General features: G+C 45.6%; 1 protein-coding gene across 3 annotated transcripts; it reads left to right on the top strand.

Moving 5' to 3' along the window:
* Positions 1-3,734: 3,734 nt before the first annotated feature.
* Positions 3,735-20,522, top strand: abcd3a (ATP-binding cassette, sub-family D (ALD), member 3a). 3 transcript variants are annotated; one of them, XM_040048839.1, is made up of 23 exons: positions 3,735-3,901; positions 4,421-4,451; positions 4,541-4,639; positions 5,520-5,608; positions 6,841-6,910; positions 7,178-7,275; positions 7,709-7,832; positions 9,110-9,166; positions 9,920-10,062; positions 10,135-10,204; positions 10,387-10,456; positions 10,608-10,705; positions 12,281-12,372; positions 12,569-12,660; positions 12,738-12,804; positions 12,880-12,943; positions 13,166-13,243; positions 13,325-13,390; positions 13,759-13,848; positions 13,917-14,036; positions 15,715-15,819; positions 16,595-16,651; positions 19,042-20,522. In XM_040048839.1, the coding sequence occupies exons 1-23, from the start codon at positions 3,795-3,797 to the stop codon at positions 19,117-19,119; spliced, it is 1,965 nt and encodes a 654-aa protein (XP_039904773.1). In that variant the 5' UTR covers positions 3,735-3,794; the 3' UTR covers positions 19,120-20,522. The 3 variants fall into 3 exon arrangements, with proteins under 3 accessions (XP_039904773.1, XP_039904771.1, XP_039904772.1); XM_040048837.1 differs by lacking the exon at positions 3,735-3,901 and having other exon boundaries at positions 3,908-4,451; XM_040048838.1 differs by lacking the exons at positions 3,735-3,901; positions 6,841-6,910 and adding an exon at positions 5,877-5,946 and having other exon boundaries at positions 3,908-4,451.
* The last annotated feature ends 70 nt before the right edge of the window (positions 20,523-20,592 follow it).

The raw sequence follows: 20,592 nt of genomic DNA, 5'->3' as shown, positions 1-20,592 counted from the left end.
AGTATGCTGCCATCACTACAATATAGATGTTTTACACACTCCTTTTATTGTTGACATTTACAGGCTGTGTGCAAAAGGCCACACTCTTCAAATTCATGCCAACTAATATTTTTACGTCCAGTAGGTGTCCTGCTAGAGCAAATGAAGCTTCAAGAAGCTTTGCGCTGGGGTGAACCAATTAGATGAAAAGCTTCAGTGCTTCATGAAGCTTCATCTGCCCATCACTGCCAAAACGCCAAATAAACTTACATGAGCAGGCAGACAGAACACACAGCATAAATGAGGGTAAATCACGACACAGAAACACAGGGCTTAAATACACAGAGGGCGCCATCAGGGAATGGGTAACAGGAGGGAAACACAGCTGGGGCAAATCAGGCCTAACGAGACAAGGGAAGCAAAACCAGGCACACTTATATGAGACAGACTTTCAAAGTAAAACAGGAAACATAACACAGAGACGTGAACTTGACAAGGGGATACAGAGCAACTAGAGAACACAGAGACATAAACCATAAGACAGAACTCAAAGAAACCAAAGACTAGAAATGATAAATATAATAAACTCAAAAACCCTGGGCCAACGACCCAGGCATCCTAACAAGAGGTTGGTGCAAAGAGTGATGAGCAGCTAATATGTTCTTGATATTATGGGTCTCATTAACACAGAAAGGTTTCACACTCTTTATTTGACTGAACAGTTGGAGCAGGACGTGCAGATGTGACAATGTTTCTGATTGTGTCACATAAAACTTCTGAATTCTCTTGCTGTTTGGATAAAATACGTGGCCTTCACATTTGTGATATTATTAGAAGAATGTAAGAGCTCTTTATATCACAAAGATGCAAGTTTATTCTTTGATTGTTTTTTCTGTTGGGAACAAAACATTTTTACAACAATTTGTTGTTCTATAAGGATCGTGGTCCTTGATGGACCTACACTGACCTCATGTCAGATTTGTAGATAGATTTAGCCCATGTTTCTATTTTCAAACCCTTTAAGCTGAGAGAACATTTTATTTACAGCTTGTTTTAAGTGTGATAGAGACTCAGTCCTGGGGGGAATACCCTTTATATGTGCAGGTGTACAGAACTAAAACTGCTGAGTGGAACTGCATGCATTGCACAGAAACGTGCACAGTTCCTGTTACTGTAGAGAATCCCATATTTGCTTTATTAGACTGTAGCACAGAAACCCCAGGGGAAACCGTGGGTTAGCTGACCAAGTTAATAACAAGCTTTGTGTGGCTGTTTGTCCTGATCACCAGTGTTGGGTAAGTGAACTTAGATAACGAACAGAAACCCTGAGTATGCCAAACTCACTTCACTGCATAGGGCCCAGTTACACTGCTGTGTAAATGAAACACTTTAATGATTGGTTATGTGTCAGTACTATTAGAACAGCTGACACATACCTTCTCTAAAGACCAGGTTTTTATGGCTTTTAACAGAGGTGGGACCAAGTCATTGTTTTGCAAGTCTCAAGTAAGTCTCAAGTCTTTATCCTCAAGTCCCAAGTCAAGTCTCAAGTAATGTCAGGCAAGTCAGAGTCGAGTCTCAAGTCACTGGTGTAAAAGTCCGAGTCAAGTCACAAGTCTGAAACTTTGAATTTCAAGTCCTTTCGAGTCTTTAAAAAAACGAAAAAAGCATGTTGCAGTTATATGCTAAATGTAAATATTAGACCATGTAATTTTAAAATCTGTGTTTTTCTCAACACATGACAAAATAGTGAACTTAGAAAATATACACAAATTGTGAAATTGCACCTCTTTAAAATGCAGCTCAATTAAACCTAGCTCCTAGAATAATTTTCACCGACAGTTCTGAGATAAGCTGCATGTTATTCTTGGATGCGGTTGTAGGACCGGCTTTAAAATCACATGACAAAAATATCATACACATTAAAAAAAACTGCATCACCAACGTAGCCTGGACAACATTTGCTAGTTAGATGAAGTCAGCTATCTCATCGTAGCATATTTATATGCATATTTATAATCATACGGTTCTTGGAGTGAGTGCATACACTCATGAAGTTTAGTAACTTCAGGTCACTGCAACAAGCCCAGGTACAGTTTACCGACGGATGGGTGCAGGACCTTGAAATGCACCGTGTAGAACGAAAGACCATCGTACGTATCATAAGTTTACCAGTCTCACAAATCGTCGTCATAAATACACATTCGTTAACCGTTTATTAATAGGACCTTTGAGCTCAACGGTAATTAATTAGTAATGGAAATAATTTCTGGTAGCATCACAGAAATGTAGCAGTGACAATAATACTGTATGCTGTAATCGTACTGGGCAATTAGTGATACAAAAAACCTGTTTTATCCTGTGAATAAAAGTATATGTTTTTGTCAATGTACCATAATAACAGAAGCGAAACGCAATATTGTGTCAGGACAATTCACTATTTATGCACAATAAACAAAGGAGCATAGCGCGACAATTTCTGTTCAGCGCCAGACTTGCTTGTAACCTATATCACCAGTTATGTTATGAAAATGACGCATTAACTACTAAAAAACTCTGACCTTCGTGTAAATGCTTGGAGCAGACTAACCTGTGAGCTGGAGTGTTCTGGGACGTTATATTTGGTCTTTGAATGGCTGCAATCCAGGCCATCCGTCGCGTCTTTGTTACTTCGGAAACATGGCTCAAACAATTTCTCTTCAACGACGTAATCCGATAACAACCGATCTCTTTACCCGTCGGCTTCCCGTGGCTGTCATGCGACCGGCTATTGCAGTTAATAATACAACAGCTTCTTGACATGTTTGTTCTTTTTTTATGATGATAATGATTTCAATTTGAAAGCCTGCGTGCGCTAGTACCCGCTTGGCCACGATTCCCAGAATTCCTTTGCGGTTCTACCGTGAACGACCCGTCACATTTTCACTCTCTATCTATATGCATCTTAAATCTTCTATTTGGGTAAATATCAAAGTCTTTCAAGTAAAACGGTTCAAGTCCAATCAAGTCCCAGGTCATTGTGTAAAAGTCCAAGTCTAAGTCACAAGTCTTAGAACATTTTTCAAGCCAAAGGTCTAAAGTCATAAAATTAATGACTCGAGTCTGACTCGAGTCCAAGTCATGTGACTCGAGTCCACACCTCTGGCTTTTAACCCCAAAACATGCTACGCCAAAAAGCAGTCCACCCACAGTCCCCCGGCACAGATTAGTAAATACACTATTAGAGTAGTAATACACCAGTAAGTGCCAGGATGATTGTCCTGTTTTATACATCAAGGAAACCAAACAACCTCTGGCCAAGCACATGGCTTAAGGCAGAAGAGCTACCTCATTATCACCATCATTGATTATTATGTCTAAAGCTGGGTTACATCTGAAACTAATTGAGCTCATTTAAGTTAGAATTTAACTTTACAGGTACTTTAAAATGACTAAACCACAAAAACAACACATGCTATTGTAAAGTAAGTGCAGCTTTGATTTAATATTACACTGCATTCACATGCTTATTTTTTGCATAGACATTTAGATATGATGATTTGTTTTTTGTATGTACATTTATTCACTGACTGTTTTCATTCATTGTTACTGATCTCTTTGGCAGTTCATCCATTCCTATATGCATTTGTACTTGACGCGTCAAAGTAAAAATAGATAAATAATAATAATGATAATTTACTATTATTATTATTATTATTGCAGCCACAGGTAGGTGGCAGTAATGCATCTCTATAGTCGTTGTCAGCCGCCGATACAGAAGAAGAAGACTTCGTCCGAAAGACCGTGGAGCGCAGGCCGGTCGTTGTGTCCCAGTCATGGCGGGTTTCAGTAAATATCTGACAGCTAGGAACTCCTCCATAGCGGGCAGCATTTTGTTTGTGTTCGTGCTGCTGAAGCACAGGAAGCGGACCAAGTCAAACAGGTAAGCGGCTGCTGTGTGTCGCTCAGCAGCTGGTTGTCAGCGACAGTCATGCTACTGAGGAGCGGCTAGCAGCTGACAGGCGACCTGCCGCCGCTCGGTGCTCCCGAGGCTCCTTTCTAAGCAGGCGCGTTTTCTGTGTGTCTTCGGGGTCCTCTTGTTTCGGCATACATCCCAACACGAACAGAAATAACGTGTTCCCGACACACTGTCGCACACCCATGACTGGGAAGTCTGTGGCTTGGTGTCGTCTACTGTTTCTTTCTCAGTAATGTCGTACTGTCAGCCAAAGTTGTGTGTGTATAATCTAATAAGCTAGTGTGTAGTTATCTGTCAGCCACGACAGCATTAACCCCGCTGGCAGGTGACGTGGTGAATGTTGTGGGAAAGAGGTCTCTCTGAGGCGGTGAAGGCTGAGGCTGTAGTCCCGTGTGTGAGTCCTGTAAACGGGCCTCATGCTACAGGATGGCAGCGGAGGCCCCAGTTAACAGCGTGTTTATCGTTTAATGCCCTGTTTTTCAGAGGAAGCTCAGACCTGGTGCTGAACACGCAGGTATGTTGAAACACCCTGAGCGGAGTGTCCAAAGTCTACATAATACTTAGTTTGGTGCATTTAATTCTTGTCTGAACCTCTTCATGCAGAAGGATGGCAAAAAAGATCGCGCAGCTGTGGACAAAGTTTTCTTCCTCCGGATCCTCCGGATCCTCCGGGTCTTGGTGCCTCGCGTTTTCTGCATGGAGGTAAGAGTGGACTCGAACCAGCGACCGCCTGCACTCACTGCTCTCTTCATATAGGTGCTGTGGTTCGACTCCAGGCCAGTGGACAGTTCATCATGCCGGTGTAGACATGCTGCACATTTCTTCTGATCGCGGCCCTTACATGGATGTTGCGTTTGAAGGCTTCATGCATGGTGTACACACTGCATCCTTTATTCTAGAAACTAGCAGAAGAGCCAGTACAGACCCTCACATATCTGTAGTACCTCCCAGAATACAAAGCGTACGTGGCTCCGGAAAGTTCCGGATCAGCAGGTTGCTTTGGTTCGTGTCACACTGAGGTTACCGTGTTCACATCATTGTCAGTGAAATGAACACAGCAGGTGTATGAATATGGTACTCTGACAGTAATGACCTGATGATAAGGTCGTAGTGATACCAGCTCTTCATCTTTGCTTCCTTCTGGTCAGCATTATGTTGAAGGCACCTGTTGCCAGTCCTCCCATTGAAACGTACTGGTGCCCGTGGTGTTCGATTGGCTGCTCTCTGACATTTTCATGGTTATTGGTATTAAATTGTGATTCTAGTTTTGTGACAGCCCTAATCACTGAGGCCTTTCACCTATTTGACCAGTGATGACTGGGCCAACCATAAACATTGAGTCTGGTAATGGTTGAAAGATACTGAGAAACTGTTTCCACAGCGTTACTGTGATTGCAGCAGAGCCCTTTGACACAGAAACAATAACTCCACAAGTCAAGGTCACCACCACATGGCTGCTCCTGGTCTCATCTTATCTCATCAGTTCATTAGATACGAGCAGAGTCAAAGGTAGGACCATAAACATCTGCAGTCGTTTACACACTAACCAGTCTGTGGGCGCTGTCTCCCCTCTCCTCCACAGGCTGGCTACCTGATGTTTATTGCTGCCATGCTGGTGGCCAGAACCTACTGTGACGTGTGGATGATCCAGAACGGGACCATGATCGAAAGGTCAGGCTTCAGTGTTTACGATGTTTGTTTGTGTTACAGGAGTAAATCAGACGACACAACAAAGATGAGACGGTGATAAATCACTAGAGTGGGGGGCGGGGCAGTGTGTGGTCGTAGCGTCGGCGATGTTGATGCCCTACCAGGCCGAAGCAGGGGGCGTTCCCGGCTTTCTCTGCTGCTGCTCACACAATGAAAGTTTGAAAATGTAACGTGGACTCTGCTTTGCTGTCTTTACAGGAACTGATGACTGTGTTTTGGTTCTTCACAGTGGTATTATAAGCAGAGACAGCTGTGTGTTCAACACGCACTTTTGTTCCTACATGTCAGTCATACCAGGGGTAACTGTCAACAAGTGCTGTGTTAGAAGAAGCCATTAACATGGTAGCTCTAACATCTGCTTTGTGTGCGGTCTGTGAGGTACAACGCTGACCTGTGGTCGTCATGGGGACGTGTAACATCTTGGCACAGGTTCACTGGAATGCTGTTCAGTGTGTGCTCGTTACTCCTGCTGTAGAAGCAGCACAGCCGCCGGATCAGCTGGCTCGACCTGCAGCTGGTCAGACGTGGCGTGCAGTATGAACTTGTTCTGCTTCAGATACTGTGCGCCGTTTCACGTGTCACATGACCCTGGCACACAAAGCGCTGCGTACGAGTGCTGCATCTTTGTAGGAGCAGTGAAAGGCGCTGCATTGTTGAGAAGCGCCTGAAGCTGAGTTTTTCAAACGCAGACTTGTTCTGTGTGCACTCTGCAAATGTCAGAAACCCAGGAGAGAGAGAGCTGGGCGGGACCCAGATGTGCTTTGATCCATGTCTTCACGGTGGAGACCGTCACGCTTTGATCCCGGAGTCGAAGCTGCTCGAGAGCAGACTGAAGTACCATTGATTATAGATTTGATATTGCTGCAGATGTTGAATTACGAGCACACACTGCACTTGGGTATGGGCTGCCATATTTTGTTATTTTTCTGTGCGATTAGGTGGATCTGACAAATATTTGTAATGTATGTAACAAATGCAGTTTACACATGGCCCAGTGAAGCCTCAGAGTCGGGCCTCTGTGCACAGCAGCTAATAACATGGAAATGCATAGATTGAATAGTGTTCCAGTGTTGCTCCGTGTCAGGATCCACCGTCCTGTTTGTGTCACATCATAAATTGCACACAGCAAGCTTCAGTGTTTGTCTCTGACCTTGGCTTTGTTTGCTCATCTTTGTTCTTGTTGTGGTTTGCAGTGCAATTATTGGTCGTTCGACTAAAGATTTCAAGATCTGCTTGTTGAAGTTTATTGAATTCATGCCAATTGTAAGTGTGAACTCTGGAGTCCTGAGGTTTGTGACACCCACGTTGATTTCATGCTCCCACATCCCATCATCACACTAGCATGATCTGCTTGGCTAACTGTGTGACTGACTGCTTTTCATGGCACAGAAACTGGTGTAATTATCACACTGACATAAACTGAGCATGGCTGATTGTCTGTAGTTTGCATGGCTTTCATCACCTCGAGCTGTGTTCCTGCACGCTGTTCTCCTGGGAGCTTTCTTTGAATGTCTGACTGGCTGTTTCCAGATATCCTTGGTGAACAACTTCCTGAAGTTTGGTCTGAATGAGCTGAAGCTGAGGTTTCGTGAGAGGCTAACCCAGCATCTCTACAACCAGTACCTGCAGTAAGTACACCAGTAATGCTGTGCTCGTCGTGTGCAGAGGGTTTCACCTTCAGTGCATGTGAGACACTGACAGCAGCAGGGTTAGGCTGCTGTATTTAAGTTAAACTTCAGTGAAACGAGTGGCTTTGTTTGCTAAATCTGGGGAGCAGATGTGAGACGGTGTCAGTCGGCTGTGGTGTTGAAGCCTCTGTGTGCCTGTGGTCACTGACACACCTGGAGCATGTTGTTCAAATGCATGTAAGGCCTGTGTGGCTGCAGCGGTTTCTTGTTTGCTACTATCAGCTCGGCACTACTGAACTTTGACCCTGCAGATGTAACTGAGGAGAGCCAAAGCAAACAGCGTCAGCCTCTTTTCCATCACAGGGACTCTGACCCGACTCGTAGTGATTAGAGCTGTTGTGTGATTGCTGCACTCTGTTTCCTGCTTCTTCAGAGGTTACACTTACTACAAAATGGGAAACTTGGACAACCGTGTAGCCAACGCAGACCAGCTGCTGACACAGGATGTGGAGAAGTTCTGCAACAGTGTGGTGGATCTGTACTCCAACGTCAGCAAGGTACTCCCATACATGTTAATGATCAATCAGATCAGACTGACACAGCTGCACTCCCCCATCATGCAGGTGTAATTCGGCCACAGTGGGATGTAAATCCACTGTACACATCAGAGTATCATCACCCCGTGGGGCGGGTGGATGGAGAGCAAGGTGACACCGCAGAGTCAAACTGATATCATGGATATATGTAGTAAAAACCTCTGACTGCAATAATTTAACAAGATCGTCGCCTGGGCTTTGAAATGGATAGCAGAGGTGTGGTTACCAGGAGGCTGAGGGTGCAGTGGTGGGAGGGCTGGGCCACATCACACCGTTCACTGTGATACCAGTATAATGTGCAGAGCTGGCTGAGTTTCTGTCCGTCACATAGGCACTGAAGCACTTTTTTTTTGTAGAACATGCAAGTGGCCGTCGTTATTACCGTCTTTTTCACAAAAGAAGCCACACTTAAAATCAATCCTTTGATTTTCTCAAAAATCGACAGCGCGCCTTATGTATGAATTCTGGTTGTGCTTACTGACCTCAAACCCATTTTATGTCCACAGCGCTCATGTCAAAATGTTTCAGTACAGCTTTGCTAAGCTACGAAGCCGCAGACTGGAGCCTGGTGGAGTGATGCGCACTGTGATACGCGCTGTGCTTCAACATAATATTACAGTATTGTGTGTATAAGGAGCCCTAATGGCTCCTGTTAAGACATGTGCATGAAGTGGATTTTAAAGTCTATCAGTGGCGCAGTCGATCATGAGAACAGAGCAGCTGTGAGAGAATTCAACATTAATGAATCGATGGTACAAAGTGCAGGAAGCAAGAAGAACGAGTCAAGTTTGGTTTTCTTATAATCCCAAAAAAGACATGTTTGACTTATTTATTGGGCACACTGCAAAGCAGCTCTTTAACTAGTGTGGATGTTATACATGCTGAGGATATGTCGGCCAGTTTCCACTGGAAATGCCTTTTGGTTAAACTGTTGCATTGTTGTACAGCTGCACATAAAACAGCTGCTTGTTCAAGTGAAAAAGTATTTTGTCTCGCGGTAGTTATGTCGTTATCGCACATTTTCAAATATATGGTGATAAATATTTTTGGCCATATTGCCCTGCCCCAGTGGTGGGGCCGCCCTCTACCACGTGGGCGGGGCTTTCTGTGCGGGACGTGTTTGCGTCTGTAGCTACAGCTGTTCACCTTCTGTTTGGTGTCTCTGCAGCAGCTCTGGACTCGTGAGGCCTGCTGTGGCCTTTCCCTGTTTCTAACTCTTTCCTGTTTGTGTCCTGCAGCCTCTGTTAGATATTGGCCTGTACATCTTCAAACTGACAAGTGCCATCGGTGCCCAGGTAAGCAAGTTTCCAAGAAATGTCTTTATTTTGGGATGGAACGAGTACAATGATTCCTGTTGGTTCTCAGGTCTGTGTGATCAGCACTGTCAGCTGTAGGCTTGTCTGGGCTGGTTGTAGCAGGACTCCTGAGTCAGCAGAAATCACCTTCCTCCTCATCATGAAACGCTTCCTGTCTTTCCCTCTGCTACAAATCACCCTGACATCTGCATCTCCTCCATCAACCTGTCCAACAAGAGGAGAGCTGATGCTTGAAGCCCTCTGTGTACATGTGTGCTCACACAGCTTTCTTCCACAGTATGACTGTTGTGCGTTACCACAGCTCCCATTGTGTGCTTCCTCAAAGACATGCTTCTGGCCTTCCCTTCTTTAGGCGTCTGTCAGTGTGCATGTTTCTTTAATATGTGCGTTGGAGGACAGAGCTTGGTCCAAAGTCTGCGATGGCTGAAGGTCGGTGGGTCGATCGCTGTCTGGACCAACATAAACACCTAAAGTTCTCCTTCTGAACTCAAACAATCCCGAGGTTGTGCTACTGTGTTGTACCAGAATAAACGTGTCTAACCAGAGTTCAGGTGGCCTCCAATAGTACTGAAGTATTTCTACTCAATCAAAGGACTGTCGAAGTCGTTTTTGACCAGGATATTTCCTCCAGTGAGGGTCCACCTCCTTACATCTGTTACGTCTTCTCATTGTTTGCCGCGGGCACATCTTAAGCTCAGGTGTGCTGCTGTCTCTGTATTCATCATCACCTAGGGTCCAGCCAGCATGATGGTCTACCTGCTGATCTCAGGTCTGTTCCTGACCAGATTAAGGAGGCCAGTAGGCAAGATGACCGTGACTGAGCAGCGTTACGAGGGCGAGTACCGCTACGTGAACTCTCGCCTCATCACCAACAGGTAAGCCTGTCAGCCACTCGTCTGTTACTGTGTAGGCCTGGCGTGTTTGCTAACGATGCATCTTCTCATCAGTGAGGAGATTGCCTTCTACAATGGGAACAAGAGGGAAAAACAGACCATTCATAGCGTTTTCCAGAAACTGGTGAGTAGCCCTGGGTTACCCAGGCTGAGGGACTGTGCTTGACCTCAGTAAGTACTCATGTAGAGAAACTTAGAAGATGCAAACATTTTGCTTTTGAAGGATGAAACCAGTAAAGCAGGAGAAATGTCCAGTTCCTGGTAACTAGAGTGAATATGGGAGTGTAATCCAGACTGTCCTTCCAGGTGGACCACCTGCATGACTTCATCTTCTTCCGGTTCTCTATGGGCGTCGTGGACAGTATAATTGCTAAGTGTAAGTAGCTGTTTTGCTGACGTGCTCCTCGTCCAGTCCTCCAGCGAGCATCAGTAACAGCCTGTAACTGACAGAATGAAGCCATTTTGATCACGTTCACCCCAACAACATAAAGCGTCGTCCTGTGTGTGCACGTGCTGTTCCTTTGCAGATCTGGCCACCGTGGTGGGATATCTGGTGGTTAGCCGGCCGTTCCTGAACCTTTCCCATCCACGGCACACACACAGCACACACTCGGAGCTGCTGGAGGTGAGCGGAGCTGTACTGTAACTTAACACGTGTCTGAAAGAGTACTTTATAAATCCTGACATTTGTTAAAGCCACGATGATCTAGATTACAAATGTAATAATGAACTGTAGCTTCTGTCAGCATCGCTAGAACAACCTTGACTTTGTCCTCTGATAGTACTGTGGCAGCAGGAGGTACAGTCTGAGGTGTAACCTGGCAGCATCAGACGGAACGAACAGGTGTTACGTTGAGTTTGGGTCAGGTGATCGTGGGATTGTGGCATTAACAGGGAGAGGGGGGCACAAGGAAATACTTTTCTTTCATATTCTCATTTAAAATGTCTCGCTTTTATTAGATAATTATCTGAATCTTACAAAGTGGTGATCGGATTAAATGTATAGAAGTCCATTACTGTATATAGGAACTATTACGTCTAATATACTCTAGTAAGCTACAGGACTTTTTCCTTTGGGAACCATCTGTGCAGTTCTGTCGAAGAACGATGTTGAATCCATAGATATTGTAGAAAAATTGATTTCTGTGCTTTGGTTTTACATGTGCATTAAATTAAAGTTGATTATGTCGATTAAGCATTGTGAGGTGGACGGTGGTTACCTAATGTTGTTGCTATAAGTTGGCGACCCTGTTAGTTAGTTTAATATTTCTGCTAAGTACTCTTTAAAATACCAGAATAGGGAGGATGGTGCAGGTTTAACTTTATTAGACTGATCAGTGTTGCTGAACTATAAGATGTTTTGGCTGCAGTGTATTCTGTGTATAACAGAATAGCTTCAGTCTCTTGTTTTTAAAAACTTGAGTATGAACTTATACAAAATGCAGCATGTTTATAAAAAAGACACTATATCAGATTAATTTAGGTATCGGCAGATATCCAAATTTGTGGTATCAGACATAAAGTGTTCTGGTGCCATGTGTAGTGTGGCACTGCAGACCTGTGGCTTTCTATTCAATGGTAAGGATGCGTTTCAGGTCATTATGTAACAAACAGGAAAGTAAAGTAAACACTTCTGTGCAATATGTGTGATGCATTACACTTTAGAGCACCAACTCTAACACTGATCACAGCAAAGAGGGGACATGCAGCATGCAATTATATTGCACACTATGCTGCGATGCTGTTGACTCTCAGAGCGGAGTTATATATGGATCATGGAATGGGAATTCCCACTGGTGTGTCCAGCCTCCTGTGGCAACAGTGGAGTATCTGGAGGATGAAGTGTTGCCTTTAAATGGCTCAGTGCTTCAGTCTATCTGCTGCTGCCAGGCTCCGCCTCCGACTGTCCGGGAGCTCCCTGCCGACTGATTCCAGATCTGTGAAAGGGTCCATGATTGATTTGATTTTTCAGGGTGTCTGAACTCGGATTCTGTCCTGATCATTTTCATGTCTGTCCAACGATGTGGCGTCCCTTCAGTCCTCATGTTAGACGTCCAGCATAATTAGTTTTCACACGTAGATTTAATGCTTTATTAACTGTATGTTTATGCTGCAGTCGGGACGTGCAGCAGGAGCGCAGCTTTAACAAACTGCTGTAGTAATGTTTGGGCTTTGAGGTTTGACTGATTGCTGTTCGTAGGACTACTACCAGAGCGGCAGGATGCTGCTGAGAATGTCCCAGGCCCTGGGCAGGATTGTTCTGGCTGGCCGGGAGATGAGCCGGCTCTCAGGGTGAGTGTGCAGAAGGGGAGCTGTGCTTTGAGCCAATATTTCCTTAGAGCTTAGATTTGACTGCTCATCTTTAAATGGATAATAATGTCCTACAGCACTGGCATGATGAGCGCTGGCTGTCTGGGTTGTGTAGTGTGTTTCCAAACACAGCTGGTGTGCTGTTCACTGAGGATGTGTTGAATTGTGCCCCCGACAGGTTCACGGCTCGTATCGTTGAACTGATGAAGGTGCTCAAGGACCTTAATGCTGGCAAATACGAGCGCACCATGGTGTCCCAGCAGGAGAAGGGTACGCATGAGTCCTGATGTACTGTGAAGTGGATTTGCGACAGCTGCCATCATCATTTGTTTTTCCGCTGTGTTTAGAAGCAGATGCTGCAGAGAAACTGGTCCCGGGCAGTGGTCAAATTATTAACAAAGACAACCTGATCAAGTATGTGCTGCTTGTGTGGTTTCACTTTGTGCTTTAGTGCGATATCGAGTGTGATTTATGTTTTCCTCTCTGCAGATTTGAGAATACTCCCCTAGCAACACCCAATGGAGACATCCTGATCAGAAATCTTACGTTTGAAGTAAAGTGTGCATGCATTACCTCATCTCCATCGAGTACTACGACATGTTTCAGGATCAAATACTTATTTCACTCAGTGGTGTGCTGACACAGTTCAAACTTTTCGTGGCTGCATGTATGTGTGATGCTGTCTACCTGAGATCAGCCGGGGCTCAGATAGCTTTGTCCCTGTGTCTGATGTTCAATGGGACGTTGTGTAGACGCTGTTCTCTCTTTTCTGAAGGTGAAGTCTGGCACTAATGTTCTTGTGTGTGGACCCAACGGCTGTGGGAAGAGCTCCCTGTTCAGGGTGCTGGGAGAGGTAGGGCTGCACCATCAGTAATCAGTTTCATCTCAAGCTGGTTTTACTTTTATGATGTGGATTTATTTGGTTGTGTTTTAGCTGTGGCCTCTGTTTGGTGGGCATCTGACAAAACCTGAGAGGGGGAAGCTTTTCTACGTCCCACAGGTGAGTCTTCAGGAGGTGATGTGTGAGCTTTACTTTAACTCTGATGCAGTTTGAGGAAGATGGTCTCTAAAAATGAGACGGGATAAAACACAACACTGTCAGAGTTTATTTATAGACTACTCCAGAGTCTCACTGGCTTCCTGCACTTTTCACAACCTCCCTGTTCACCAGGAGCATGCTAGTGTGTTAAAGCCTCCTGTGTGTAAACACAGGTCTGAGCGATTCTTCAGTAGATGCTCATTTCATGCCCAAATACTGTTTGGAGTGTAGGTCTCTGCGGAGATGTTACCCACGACACGTTTAAGGGTCAGCTTGGAAAGCACAGCATTAATGCATCCCTTCACAAGTCCTCCTCTGTTTCTGTCCAGAGACCCTACATGACTCTGGGTTCTCTGAGGGACCAAGTCATTTACCCCGACACCCATGAAGAACAAAAAAGGAAAGGCATCTCTGATCAGGTACGACACTGCAGACTTCCTCCACACTGCCACTGTGTATGTGTGTATGACTCTATATTTGTGTACAGGTGCTGAAGGAATACCTGGATAATGTTCAGCTGGGTCACATCCTGGACCGGGAGGGCAGCTGGGATACTGTCCAGGACTGGATGGACGTTCTCAGTGGAGGCGAAAAACAGAGGATGGCTGTAAGGACTCAGTTGTACCTCTCCACATGCTGAAAAGCACACACCAGCCATTGGTTTGCATATTTATGCTGAACAGCCATAAACATGTGTTAAACTCTTCAGGCCTCCACTGACCCCTCCACTGACACCTCCACTACTGTCACCTCCACTGACCCCTCCACTACTGTCACCTCCACTGACCCCTCCACTACTGTCACCTCCACTACTGTCACCTCCACTGACCCCTCCACTACTGACCCCTCCACTGACCCCTCCACTGACCCCTCCACTGACCCCTCCACTGACACCTCCACTGACCCCTCCACTACTGTCACCTCCACTACTGTCACCTCCACTGACCCCTCCACTACTGTCACCTCCACTGACCCCTCCACTGACACCTCCACTGACCCCTCCACTACTGTCACCTCCACTGACACCTCCACTGTCACCTCCACTGACCCCTCCACTACTGTCACCTCCACTACTGTCACCTCCACTGACCCCTCCACTACTGTCACCTCCACTGACCCCTCCACTGACCCCTCCACTGACCCCTCCACTGACACCTCCACTGACCCCTCCACTACTGTCACCTCCACTACTGTCACCTCCACTACTGTCACCTCCACTACTGTCACCTCCACTGACCCCTCCACTGACCCCTCCACTGACCCCTCCACTACTGTCACCTCCACTGACCCCTCCACTGACCCCTCCACTGACCCCTCCACTACTGTCACCTCCACTACTGTCACCTCCACTACTGTCACCTCCACTGACCCCTCCACTACTGTCACCTCCACTGACCCCTCCACTGACCCCTCCACTGACCCCTCCACTACTGTCCCCTCCACTGACCCCTCCACTGACCCCTCCACTGACCCCTCCACTACTGTCACCTCCACTGACCCCTCCACTGACACCTCCACTGACCCCTCCACTACTGTCACCTCCACTGACCCCTCCACTGACCCCTCCACTGACCCCTCCACTGACCCCTCCACTACTGACCCCTCCACTGACCCCTCCACTACTGACACCTCCACTGACCCCTCCACTGACCCCTCCACTACTGACCCCTCCACTGACCCCTCCACTGACCCCTCCACTACTGTCACCTCCACTGACCCCTCCACTGACCCCTCCACTACTGTCACCTCCACTGACCCCTCCACTGTCACCTCCGCTACTGTCACCTCCACTGACCCCTCCACTGACACCTCCACTGACACCTCCACTGACACCTCCACTGACACCTCCACTGTCACCTCCACTACTGTCACCTCCACTGACACCTCCACTGACCCCTCCACTACTGTCACCTCCACTACTGTCACCTCCACTGACCCCTCCACTGACCCCTCCACTACTGTCACCTCCACTGACCCCTCCACTGACCCCTCCACTACTGTCACCTCCACTGTCGCTCCTTTGTTTTTCTGGCCCAACCAGTCATGGTTTGGCAGATGCATGAAGTTTGGGCTTTCACCCTCTGCGGGGTCGGGCCTGCGGGGAATGAAAGCCCTTCTCTGCTTGCTAACAGACACATTTGAAGGAGCGCTTTATTCTCACACCTAAACCTGCAGTGTGATGCAGGAGTTGCCCTGTGGCTGTGGATTTGAGTATCATTTTCAGTCAACTGGTCAACTTTTGGAACAGCAGTGACTGACTTACCTAACACATCTATTTCATGTAGATGGCCAGACTGTTCTACCACAAGCCCCAGTTTGCGATCCTGGATGAGTGCACCAGTGCAGTGAGTGTGGATGTTGAGGATTACATCTACACCCATTGCAGGACGGTATGTCTTTGCATATACATAAATATAGCACATGAGCACATTTGTTTACGTCTGGGCCCACATTTGTTGGGGGGGCTCTGCTGAACTGGGGCCAGTTAGAGAGTGACTAATTATGTGAACCTGCTCACTGGCACGACTCCTCCCGTCCAGTTTAATCATTTCTTCATTCAGTCGTATCAAAGTGCATCTTGGAATTCATTGGTTTCTAGAAGTTTCCCTGTTTACAGAAACTGAACAGTTAAATGTTAGTTTGACTTCTCAGTGATGTCAGGGACTGACCTTGATCTGAATTCATTGCTTTCAGAATAGCATCTGTCCAACGCCCTCCTTTAACTGTTGTCAGTCTAAACTGAAGCTGTCAAGTCACTGAATCCAGATCAACCTCCTCAGAGGGCTCAGCCAGTCCTGAGCATGCAGCTTCTACTACTAACTAAACTCAGACACGCAGAAGCTGCTATCAGCTTTAAAGAAAGAGCAACAAAACTGAGGTGTTGGTCAAAAAGCTGAAAAGTCAGAAGCGTTAGTTAGTTAATCAGCCACCACACAGCTCACTGGCTGCTACCCAACAAGGCTCTCTGGCACTAGAGCTCACCTTTCTCTGGCCTGAAGTACCTTTAAACTCTGATGGGGGTCAGCTGTATGAACAGGTCCATTTGAAAGGAGGCCCTGCTGGGGCCGTAACACACGATGAGCTTTTGCAGCAGGGTTGCAGATGATGTGGCGAAATCTCACCATGGTATTCTTTAAAACGGGGGTTTGTTTTTTATCTCAACAGGTGGGCATCACTTTGTTCACTGTGTCTCACAGGAAATCCCTGTGGAAACATCATGAGGTAGGACTGGATGTTCTTATGATTCAAAGTCCAGGGCTCTAGACTAACTTTTTGACATGGGCACACCGGTACGCCTAACTTAAAAAATTTAGGCGTACCAGCACAAAAGTTAGGCGCACTCAAATTTTTCAACCGCATCGCTTAACACCGCAGTTTTACATGTGCACTTTCTTTGGGGGGGAAGTCCATACAGACAATATTCATTTCTAAATTATTAACTAACAAACTTGTGCTTAAAGTGCTTTGTCAATATTGTAGAAAATGTTAAACTTAATCATCATCTCGGCTCCTCTGACGACCTGTTTGCTGCTGTCTGCTGCTGAAAGGCAGTGGTAGAGGGAACACTTGGGCAGTGCATTTATCGCAGCATATAATGTGTTTCCTGGATACACTGCTGCTTTTTCAGCGTTCAAAGATTGATGACACCGTGTCAGAGCTGGCTATGAATTTCAGACGGATCAGGCCTTAACTTAACAAAAAAAGTTATCAATAATTCTTTTCATCTTTTCTCATTACCCACAGCTACATCCACTCTGTCAGGCCTAGGCTGCTCACTAGGGCTGGGTATCATCACTGATTTCTATAATCCATTCGATTCCGGTTCTCTCAGTCCTGATTTGATTCAATTTAGCCTCAGACATCAGAAATATTATAATTCTGATCATTTATCAGTACTGACTTCATCAGAATTGTGAACATCACAGCAGATGCCTTTGTGTGAAAGTAACTGAGAATAAAATACAGAAAAACATGAAGGAGATTTTCCTGGTCTGGCTTTTTAAAGCAGATAACCTTAAAAATATTCTACAATATTCTGCAATTTTGCAGAATATTAAGAAGTTTAAATTTCTTCAGTATTGAACAGCAGAAATTAGGCTTTCTTGTCCGAGGTCATTTAAGTGAAAAAGAAAAAGACAGCGCTGTAAACAACGGTAGACTGGTGGGTAATAAGCCAGTGAATAATGCAGAAAACAGATTTGAGACGGGAAACTGTTCCTGAAGTACACACAGAGAGAGAGAGCTGTGCAGGAAGTGTGATTTTAATAGTCGTGGAAGCAAAACAGCAGAATTCATGACGACATTGATCAAATGTGAAGCGCAGTTTGCTGCTTCTTTTGCTGCTGGCTCGGTGAATTTTGGTTGGAGAGAGACAAAACCTGCAGCTCAGAATCAGCGCAAAAAGACGTAAACACAGAGCGGACCGGACGCATCAGGATCGCTGAGCTCTGACAGCGTGTCCGTCTGCGGGCTGTCGGGTGAGAAAGCCGAGAAAGACAAAGCTGATTCTGATGCGTCGGTCCGTTCTGTGTTTACGTCTTTGTGTGGAGTCCGTTAATGAATCGATATCGCTTTATTCAAGCTATTCACCTCCCACTTCCACCTGCACTTTCAACTGGACCACGGCCAATCAGAGAGGTCCCGCCCCTTACTATCTCTGATTGGTTTAGTCCACGATAGGGGCAAAATGTGTGTCTGTTGTTGACCACACGGAGAGTTGCAGAGATTTTTTTTTTTTTTTTTTTTTTTTTTTTTTTTTTTTGTTACCCGAACAGTTGGTCGCACAGGTGCAACCAAATATTTATTTGTAGTCGCACCACTGAAAAATTTGGTCGCATTTGCGAGCCCTGAAAGTGCAGATCCTGTCATTGTGTCAGCGCTCGGCTTCATTGTTGAGGCTGAGCAGACCACTCATAGTCCAGATTTGGGAGCAGTGAGTCTGTGCACAGTTCAGACTAACACGTCTGTAACGTTCAGTGATTAAGGCTTCAAACAAACTGTATTCAGGGTGGTTTGTTGTTTCAGGGGCACCAAAGCTTCACCCCTCATCTACTCACTATGATTAGAAGCAGAGTCATTACGATGTCCAGTGTTGATAAACTGTACAGTATGTGATGTGCCACACACTGTGTAATGTTGGCCGCTGAGTCTCTTGATCTTATTGGTCGTGATCATGAAGAGAGGAATCCTATTGGTTGAAGCTGTGCTCGGATCCTTGTTGTCCCCGCTATGCTAACGTCAGTGAAACTGTCAATGCTACGACGTGCTGGTGCTTTTATGACTGAGCTTATCCTGAGCCTCCTTGATGTCTCATTGGGTTACTGCTCATTAGTTTGTGCAGTATAGTCAACCAATGACAACAAAGTCTTTGTGTCACTTTAGAGTAACCTGTGAATAGTGACGGACCTCCCAGGTCTTCTTCATGTGTGTACAGAAACATGTTGATCTTGGTGCTTACTGTTGCCTAACCTTCTGACACGTGGTTACATTTGTAACTGATCTCTTTGCTGTTGTAAACGACATCTTTGTATTGGTAAATGTGTTTTAACCCACTGGTCTCTTTATTTCTCTCCTTCCCACACTCACTCTGTGTTTCTGAATCTGTCCTGTAGTATTATCTGCACATGGATGGACGAGGAAACTACGAGTTCAAGCCCATCACAGAGGAAACAGTCGAGTTTGGTTCATAACTACCAGCTGCTGACACTGGCGCAGACTTCCTGTTGATTTAGAAACCCGTCCTGTGTTCTTTCTGTTTAGTGTTTTTGTTTGGTGGGTGGGTTGCACTCGTGGCAGCAGTTCAAACTACGCACTGTTAAATCCTTATCACTGTTGTCCTGTCGAAACAATAATTTGTTCACTGCCAAACGTCTGTTTCCAGCCTTTAGGCTATTTCACACTAAGAAGTAGACTCATGCTACTGTGTCACCACTGCAGTCATGGATCATAACAGTACCAGGTTTGCTTGTAATGAGGAGCAGGAGCTGTTCTTCATGTGAGTGTGATGCTGCCTACATGTGTCTGTCTGGGAGCTTCTGACTGAAGATGAGAGTTGACCGTTGGACGGTCCTTCACTCGTAATTAATGTTTTAATGAGCTCATTTATGGAAGCATTTGTGAGGAGGCGGATCCTGTGGCATCACAAACACGTCACACAGGACATCTCGTCTTGTTGCAACCACTCACATTTCTCACTCTGGGTCCGCCTCGCTCTCGGCTAACCTTTAGCTAAACTTGGTTCAGATTCACAATGACGGCTTATTTGTTTTTGTTTGTTGTTTTCAATTGTGGTACCAGGGGGACATCTTGCACTCCACCCACAGGTGACGACGCCAGCAAGCATTTCAACTTTCACATGTAGCTGTGGGTCATAACGAATACCTGTGGGGGAGTTTGTGGGGAGGGACCCCTTATCTGACGGCATAAATGTGCTTGCTGCTTCTGTCATTACTGGCTGTTTCCCCTCCTCTCAAAGCCGAAGGATAAAGGCCGTCTAAATGTGTCATGGAGTTAAAACAAGTTTGCTCGATGACTTTTTCTGTGGCTGTGGGACAAAGTTATCGAGGCCTGTGGTTGTTTCATGTTAAAAACATTATAAGTACTGTCACAGACGGCAGCCTGTAGTTTTCCAGAACTTTGCTCTTGTTTATAAAGCTGGTCTGAATATCTTGACTGTGTGATCGGACAAACAAACAGTGGAGAGATGGAGAAGCAGAATGCAGCTCGTTAAGTGCAGTGCAGCGTTTTTATGAAAAACTGTTGGTAACGGCACGAGCTGTGGTTCTGGAGCTCAGTCATTTGAACCTGGTGGTTGTCAAACTGCACCTTCTCCTGTTTTTGATCAGTGATGATAAAACTGGTCCACGCTCGAACACCAAATCATGACTTTGAGCATTTCCCTTCCCGATGTGTCATTACTAATTTTCATGAATGAAATGTAGATTCTGTGGGTGGTGGGACTGTGTTTGTCTTGGGGGTTTGTACCTTATACTAATGTTTTAAAAATGTAAAGGGGAGCCTTAACTGTGTTGGTATTTTCTATAATTAATGTTATCTCACCTCAGATTAATGAAATAAAGAGTTGTAGAAACGATTTTTGTGTCGTTTTAGAACAGCCCAGCGTTTCCAGTTATTCGTTTAACGAATGAAATGGTGCAAAGAGT

The sequence above is a fragment of the Simochromis diagramma genome, unplaced genomic scaffold (genome assembly GCF_900408965.1).
Source record: "Simochromis diagramma unplaced genomic scaffold, fSimDia1.1 OVJJ01000125.1, whole genome shotgun sequence".
NCBI lineage: Eukaryota > Metazoa > Chordata > Actinopteri > Cichliformes > Cichlidae > Simochromis > Simochromis diagramma.
Note: the sequence above shows the minus strand (reverse complement) of the source record. Positions and strands in the feature narration are given on the sequence as shown.

Coding starts and splice junctions, on each gene's coding strand:
- abcd3a (XM_040048837.1), top strand. CDS start 4,275: ATGTTGTGGGAAAGAGGTCTCTCTGAGGCGGTGAAGGCTGAGGCTGTA. Junction 9,167..9,919: donor CAAGTGCCATCGGTGCCCAG/GTAAGCAAGTTT, acceptor ATCATCACCTAG/GGTCCAGCCAGCATGATGGT. Junction 13,244..13,324: donor TGTTCAGGGTGCTGGGAGAG/GTAGGGCTGCAC, acceptor GTTGTGTTTTAG/CTGTGGCCTCTGTTTGGTGG.